The 7,863-nt window shown below is 32.3% G+C and overlaps 1 protein-coding gene across 2 annotated transcripts; it reads left to right on the top strand.

The window, feature by feature from the left end:
- The first annotated feature begins 310 nt into the window (after positions 1–310).
- LOC129297552 (uncharacterized) lies at positions 311–5,537 on the top strand. 2 transcript variants are annotated; one of them, XM_054935879.1, is made up of 8 exons: positions 311–581; positions 754–794; positions 891–954; positions 1,330–1,518; positions 2,026–2,097; positions 2,867–3,045; positions 3,137–3,255; positions 5,081–5,537. In XM_054935879.1, the coding sequence occupies exons 1-8, from the start codon at positions 420–422 to the stop codon at positions 5,356–5,358; spliced, it is 1,104 nt and encodes a 367-aa protein (XP_054791854.1). In that variant the 5' UTR covers positions 311–419; the 3' UTR covers positions 5,359–5,537. The 2 variants fall into 2 exon arrangements, with proteins under 2 accessions (XP_054791854.1, XP_054791855.1); XM_054935880.1 differs by having other exon boundaries at positions 508–581; positions 896–954.
- The last annotated feature ends 2,326 nt before the right edge of the window (positions 5,538–7,863 follow it).

The following is a 7,863-nucleotide window of genomic DNA, read 5'->3' as shown; positions in this document are numbered from 1 at the left end:
GATCTCATTTGTAAGTCACTTTTAACATATTTCATTAGTATTAAAAAAATTTTAAAATTCATTAATTTTGTTTTAAAATTTAATAAATTTTTAACTTTATTTTATTAGATGTATATATATTTCAATAATATATTTTTTTAATATTTAATAAAAAAATTTATAATAAAAATTTAATAACATAATTTATAAATAAAATTAATTTTTTTTATTTTATAAATAAGTTCAGGAAAAGTATACCGGAAAAATAATTACACCCCTCTTTTTTCCCCCCCTCCTTTTTCATTTATTTTGCATCGGTAATGCCCGCCCGGTCACGGCGGTTCAGTCACAAATTGGACATTTCGATGCTGTCGGATCGAAGAGGAGAGTGAGAGGAGACCCCCCCCAGTCCCAAACATCCAATACAACCAGATAGAACCATGATATTGGGGTTGAAGATGAGGCGACTTATATCCCAATCTTTCTTGATCAGAGCTTCGATGGTTGTCTCCCCACAAGCGGGGCAACAGGACAACCTTCACCTACTTCCTTCGCAGCATTTGGCTCGGATGGCTTCTAATCGTTTCCTCGATATCTATCAGGTACCTTTGTCTGTTTTGGGCTTTGATTTAATCTTTGACTGGTAATTAAGAAAATTCGGAAAAGATACCATTTTTAAAGAACGAATTTCCCTGTCACTAATTTTCCACACTTAATTAGACCTATGTTCTTTTTGGCTGAGCTCAAGTTTGTGAAAATTAAATTTGGTTGTAGTTGGGAAGCAAGGCAGCCATCGAGAAGGAGCGTGCTCGAATGTAAGTTCAGTTTTTCTTTGCGGGAATTGAACGAAACTTTACCATGGTCTTTTTGTTGAAGTGTAGCCAATGATGTTGTTGATGGTATTTGGGCAGTGCAGATGAGATGAGTAGGGGGTACTTTGCTGATATGGCTGACCTGAAAAAACATGGTGGCAAGGTATTGGCATATTAAATTTTGCAGTGATATAATTGGATTATTTTGGCTTTCTTCGAGACTATACTCTACTTGTTAATAACTAACAGTTCTTCGTTGAACGTCTTATATTTTGTGTACAGAATGTGATAAGGTAGAATGTATCTCAAGAAATAAAGATGTCCTTCATTATAAATTAAGTAATTGCTTCAAACTCTTTTCCTCGCTTAAATTTATCTAACCTCTGTTAGAATTATGTGCTAAATTTGGTCAGTTAAAGCTGCCTTCACGTTTTGAATTTTTGCTAAGTGCTAATTGAACCTTAGAACAGTATTGCTTGTTTTCAACTGTAGTTACATCTTTGGATGTATGAGATATCTATCAGTGATATTTTTTCAGATTGCTATAGCAAGTAAAGTGATCATTCCTGCAATGGTAGCTGTGAAGTTTCCTGATCTGGAAGTCATTGACAAACATGGTACAATAGCAAAGCTTCCCATCCGTCAATGTGAAAATGTTGTTAACGCTGGCCAAGCATCAGTCCCAAAGGCATCTTTACTTAGTCTTTCATTTCGAGCAAACTCTCAGGTAGTGAATGATGATGATAATGTTTTGTAAAGATGTTGCTCTTGTCCTTTGCAAAATTCGTGTGCCCTTCAAAATTCATCCAACGCTGACAGAGTGTGTGTGTGTGTGTGTAAATGGTTAATATCTTTCACCGTATTTCATATATTTTTATTATTCAATTTAAGTTTTAGTAGGCACATTGTCATTGCTATCCATTAACTAGTATGAAGAGGGTATAAGTATCTTCAGAGAAATTTGAGAGTGAATATGAAATGGAGAGCTGTTTTTTTTTTTTAAATGTGCATATGAGGCTAAGTTTGAAATTCAACCTTAATGCTGAGAGAAAAGTATCATTTCCATGTAGAATTTCAACTACTGAGAGAAAAGTAGCTTTTTGATCTTTGTAAACGGAATCATGTAAAAGAGTCTATGTACATAGATGGTCTATATATTTTTTGTTACTTTTTTCTTCACATGCTTTTCGGCATGCTGTTTTTACAATAAAATTCCATACTTTATCCTTGATAGGCAATGATCAATTCTTGGAGCTTGCCATTTATTGAAGCATTTAGTAAATCAGAAAATGTCCATGTATGCGAGGTATGCTTCTAAATGTTTTTATTTCCTTGCATTTTATTGTCATTGCTTGTTAGAGGCTATTTCTTAAGGCATGTAGCTGTAATCACCCTCTGTTAGATAATGGTCTCATGTTGAGGTTTGGAGCATATTGAGTACTGAGTAGCATCAGCTAATCTCTTACTCTTTAACTACTATGGTAATGGCTTATAATGCTTACTGCTCAGATACTGGTTTGTGAACTACTGTAAATAGGGGATACTCGTGGTGCTTTAGATTTTTCTTATTTTTTCTCAATATGTTTGTCAAGGTACTTCTGCAAGTGCAAGGATTGTTACTAAGCAGGTGGAATTTGTTCCCATAAATTTATTTTAGATATTTTCATACACGCTACCATGTTTGTGGTCGCATATCAAGCTAATATGTTTGGTTTGGCTTGTTGAAAGGAGCGGCTTTATCACTTCCCTATCCCCTGCTCTCCAGTTATTCTTCTTGTAACTTGAAGGTTATATCATGTCTGTGTTTGTTGCATTTTTTTTTTTTTTTTATGAGTATATTACTTCTGAGGAAAATAATTCTCGTTTGTGGTTGGTCCCTTGTTATCTGTCTCTCAGGATGTTAAATTATGGTGCAAGCAAGTCAATCAATTTAACCTAGGGAACAAGTCAATCACTTTAATCTAGGCATTTATCTTACAGATTGAATGTATGGAGATAATTCACTCAAGTTTTTTCTGCTTCCATATTGTGAACGATACCTTCCAAAGTTACAACGAAATATTCATGTTGTCCAGGTGTCATTTATAGACTCATGGCTCTTGCGCCAAAATCCTATCAAACGTTTGCTTCTGTGGTACATAAGGAAATCTAATCGTGATGAAAGCAAGGATACGCTTGAGAAGAAGACAGTGTACTCATTTGGTGATCATTATTACTTCAGAAAAGAACTGAAGATACTAAATCTGCTTACGGGGTATAGAAGTGTTTCCTTGCTTATCCAATCCATGGTTAGTCAATATATTTGTTCCAAGTCAATTACTACTTTTAACATGTTATTTTCATAGGTACATCTTTCTACTTGATAAATTTGGTAGAATAAGATGGCAAGGCTTTGGAATGGCTTCAGAAAATGAGCTAGCTTCCCTTATTTCTTGCACATCAACTCTTCTTGAAGAGGAATCAGGTAAAAGCTCTCCTCTATCTTTGGATGCTGACTAACTAGAGTGGAGATCTCTTGTGTGGAGTATTTGTGCTCCTTTAATACAGGGAAAAAAATTCTCGATTGCTTCCATCTTGATTCTTGATGCAGTCTTGTTATATTATATAATTTTTTCAAAACTTTGGTCCTTTTTACTCCTCATCCTATTAATCCTTAGATTTTAATCTGCGATTGCTGAGATTTTGGGAATGATAAGCTCAGTTAGAAGAGATTTTCATGGGCCATAATTTGTGATTTGACCAAAATTGTAACCCAAGGGAATCTTCCAGTTGGAATAATTAGATCATTTGAGATGCTTGAGGTCAAAGATAATACATTTTAGTTGCTTTCAAGTTCATATACGACTCACCTACCAAATAATCCTCCGGATCTTTTTATTTATCCTCTGTTTGCTCTAAAGAATATACCTATATCCCCTTCATGCCCAACAATGTGTAGCAAGTAGACCCCCTCTTTCAACTTAAATTGAATAATGATGGTGACCAAGCATCCTTAAAAATCAGCTTGTAATGGAGAAGAGTCATTTCGTTAAGTACCATGAGAATTACTCGACTTACTAATATGGGACTTTGTCAAAACCCTGCCTTTCAAGAGTTGATGTCCTTGATGGCAGCACTCTGTGGTGCTCACCCCAGTCATAAGTTGCACCCTATTTAGTTAGCCTTTTCCATGGAGTATAGTCTAGTGGTCTGTGTTTTTTGTTTTTTGTTTTTTTTGTTTTTTTTTTGTTTTAATGCGGAATGTAGTCTATTTTTTATATCTATTGAGAGAGACTTGAGCAAGCATGGTAGCTTATCTTTTCTTCCCCTCAGTGATCATTGGGATCACCTGACCGATGGAGAGCTTACCTTAAAGGAGAGATGAACCGTACTGCTGAAGTATTACAAAAACTATTCATTAATTTTATTAGATAGTCCTAGCATGCCACATCATTTATAACATATCTGTCCAATGAATATTTCAATAGCTAATTGGGTAAATGACAATTAATAATCTTAAGACCATTAATTACAATTAGGGATGGGACTTCAAATTATTGAAACCTCATCTCAGGTTAATCAATTCAACTAGAAGCTGTTAACTATGCTTTGTCCTCTTTTACCCTCCCGATGAGGTCTGGTTCTCAAAGCACGTTCAGACTCAGATGAATCTATCTCAACAGGAACCCTCAGAGGCTGAATGGGTTTCAAATAATATGTAAATACATCACACACTAGCAAGATGACTTGGGGAGTGATGCGTCGTCTGCTTTGACTATTTTTCACATAGATGGGAAGCTTTGCTATTTTGCTATATGACTTCCAAATCATGAAGCTTCAGAGCAACCATGGCAAGATTTATCACCTTTATTTGGACATCAGTGTTGCAAAATATATCACCGATAGATTCCTTGTACATCCAAATATGTAACTTTCTACTGAAATCAAGTGATAACTTGTGTTTCAGACCGCTCAATCTGTATTTCAAATCATAATTGATTGTGTTGGGGTTTAATTTAGCTGAAGTTTTAGACACAAAAGCAGCTTGAACTCACTAAATTTTGAACACAATTCTAACCGAGGCTAAACAAAAATTTGGAAGAAAGAGTTTGAACAGTATGTTTCATTCTTCAATCATAAAAGGCCCTGCCCCTATGGTTTATTTGTCTAACTAATTTAAATCAAAGAGGGCCTGTAATTTTTTTTTTTTTTGCGCTCATATTCGGAATTCCTACTATTGATAATTCAGTGATCATAACCCATGAATATGGATATTGATAGATCCATTGTATTTTCCCCCCTCTGTGTAGGTGTTGGGCGATCCTCAGAGCGGCAAGAGAGAAAGCTACAAAATGTGACGTCCGTGAAAAGGGATCAGATAAAAGCTCTCCTCAATCTTTGGCTGCTAGCTAACTGGACTGAAGTTCATGTGGTGTTTTATTTATGTAGGTACTCCTTCTTCCTCGGGGGAAAGATTCTTGATTGCTTCTATGTAAAATTTTCAACTTTGTTCTTTTTTAACTCCTCATCCTATTTGCTCTTTAGTCAGATTTTGACCTGCATTGGCAGAGATTTTAGGGATGGCTAGAAGAGATTTTATTGGCCACATTTTTGTGGCTTGACCAAAAATTGTAACTAAGATGAATCTCTAGGTTGGTTATGACCACTTAAGCACAAGGTCTCAAGTTCGAGCCCGTGTGAATCAAAAAATATTTTGGGAGAGCTACCTTCAATAAAAAAGATCAATAGGGTATTTGAGCTGCTTTAGGACGTGCATAAATTGCACGCTCAAGTTGGAGTTGCTTTACATTTCATGTGTCACTCATTTACCATTCAATCCTCTTGTCTTGTTATTTACCCTTGGTTTTTTTAAAAGAATACCAGTGACTAGCAATTTTATGTATTGCACCTTTCACAACTTAAATTGTATAATATGATGGAGACCAAAGTAAGTTTGAGGAATCCATAAAAATGAGCTTGTAAAGGAGAAAAATCATGTCAATATAAGTACATATGTATTTGCTTAAAGTAAAAGAAATTTCATTATTCATAACTTGTAAGTTGTATGATTTGTTTTTGTTATGGATGTTAATTTGTTGATGGATGGCATTTTAAACCAACTGAGACGTAGGCAGCTTGTATTTACTAAATTGGATTAAAGGATAATTTCACTATTAAATTATAGCTTTAGGAAAGTCTTGAACTTGAAACTTATTTTTGATCAAAATTTTCTTTTATAACTTTTAAAAATGGTGGTGCAATGTCACCTCCATTTTTAATAAAAGTTAAATTTGATCATTAATGGACAAAAATATAAAAAAAATAACTTCAAAAATTAGAAAAAATTATTAAAAAAATAGAAAAGAACTCAAAATTACAAACAAGTTTTTGTCCTTTGTTTTTTGTGATATTTGAAGCCATTTTTTATAATTTTTAATTAATTAATCATTAAGTTATATTACTAATGGTATAAACACAAAATTGTATCGTTTTTTTAAAGTTGATAAGAGACATTACATTAAAAAACAAATTTAAGATTACATATGCTTTTTTGGATACTTTAGGAGTAGTAAATTTGCTATTTGACCCAATTTAGAACACCAGAAGTTCTTGGTTTCAAAAGGAGTAAAATGCAAAATGAAGTTAACAAATATTTTGTTAAAAAAAATAAGATATTTGAATTAAAAAAAATAAAATATTGAATTTAGTCTAAATCTTTTTTACGAGTAGAAATTGAATAATACAAAACAGCCAAGCCGTGGGCGAACAGGCCTAGGCCTAGTGAGGATTGGTCCACTAAAGATGCTCATAGTTGAAATCCCTTATGTGATGTTCCAAGTTCCCAACAATCCCAAATACATTTATTTCAATTAGTCCATTTTTTTAAGATGGTCAATGCCCCAAGAACCAAAATAGAAAAGTTTTTTTTTTCTTGGGTTTCTCCGTATATCATAATTGAATTACATTGATTAATGAGTTAGTTAATGATTTAAAAATTATTATCTTTTTATGTTACTGTTATGAATTACACTTATAATTAAGGTATTTAAAAAAACTCATTAATTACACTTTAAAAAGCTCAAAGTGTTTTATGTTTTTTAACATGTGCTTAAAAAAAATTTTATAATATTAAACAGAGAGAATATATATAAAAGACATAATATATTGAGAAGAGTGATAAAAAAAGAAAAGGAAAAATAATTATTGGTCTTTATTATTTTATCAAATTTTGTGTTAATCCTTATAAGTTTTTTTTTCAATATTACTGAAATTATAAAGACCTGAATAACAAATGTCAACATTTAAAACTATGGCGACTAAAAACACTGAAGGAACACACACACACTTTTTTTATTATAGTAGTTTAGTTGTTTTAGATTATCAATAAAAAAATTGTGAAATACATTAATTTTTATAAATGCTAAAGTTAAAAGGGAAAATCACAACTAAATCCCTTCAAAATGAACAAAGGACAAACTAGTCGCACAAAATAAGGTAACTACTTTGAAGTTCATATCTATCATGTATCGTTTTTGCAAAATTATACTTCTAACCCTATGCAAAATAGTAGAAAGTATTGTTGTTAAAACTTAAACTAAAATTGCTAATAACAAAGGTAAAGTCTTCATACAGTAAGCATAATAAATTTGCATGACTAAATTAAAATCATGACTAAAACTATGTTTTTAATACGTAAACTGAAGTGTTAATATGAGAAATCTTATTTCTCATTGCCTATCTAAACTAACAATTATTTGACAACTTTAGTTTAGGTATTAATACCTGTGCTTCCCTATTTTTCTTTTAGGATTAAAAATTTAAATTTTGCTAAAAAAATGTTAAATTAAGTCCATAAAAACTTCAAAAAAATTACAATTTTTTGGTACTTATTGATTATTTTCCATATTCAAGGAACCTTATTTGTATTTTTTCCAAGTTAAAAAGTTGAGAGTTGAATTTTCAAAAATTTTTATTTTGTAAATGGATTAAAAATACCTTACAAATATTATCAAAAGGGGTAGATTAAATATCCGTGTTTTGGGGGGCCAAAAATCTATGGCGAAGATCCCCTTTTGTTTCCATTTATATTTAT

Source organism: Prosopis cineraria, unplaced genomic scaffold (genome assembly GCF_029017545.1).
Source record: "Prosopis cineraria cultivar Desert tree isolate PC_DT_omini unplaced genomic scaffold, ASM2901754v1 PC553, whole genome shotgun sequence".
NCBI classification, from domain to species: domain Eukaryota; kingdom Viridiplantae; phylum Streptophyta; class Magnoliopsida; order Fabales; family Fabaceae; genus Prosopis; species Prosopis cineraria.
The sequence above is the reverse complement of the archived record's forward strand: the minus strand, read 5'-3'. Positions and strand labels throughout refer to the sequence as shown.

Coding starts and splice junctions, on each gene's coding strand:
- LOC129297552 (XM_054935879.1), top strand. CDS start 420: ATGATATTGGGGTTGAAGATGAGGCGACTTATATCCCAATCTTTCTTG. Junction 582..753: donor GTTTCCTCGATATCTATCAG/GTACCTTTGTCT, acceptor ATTTGGTTGTAG/TTGGGAAGCAAGGCAGCCAT. Junction 3,256..5,080: donor TCTTCTTGAAGAGGAATCAG/GTAAAAGCTCTC, acceptor CCCTCTGTGTAG/GTGTTGGGCGATCCTCAGAG.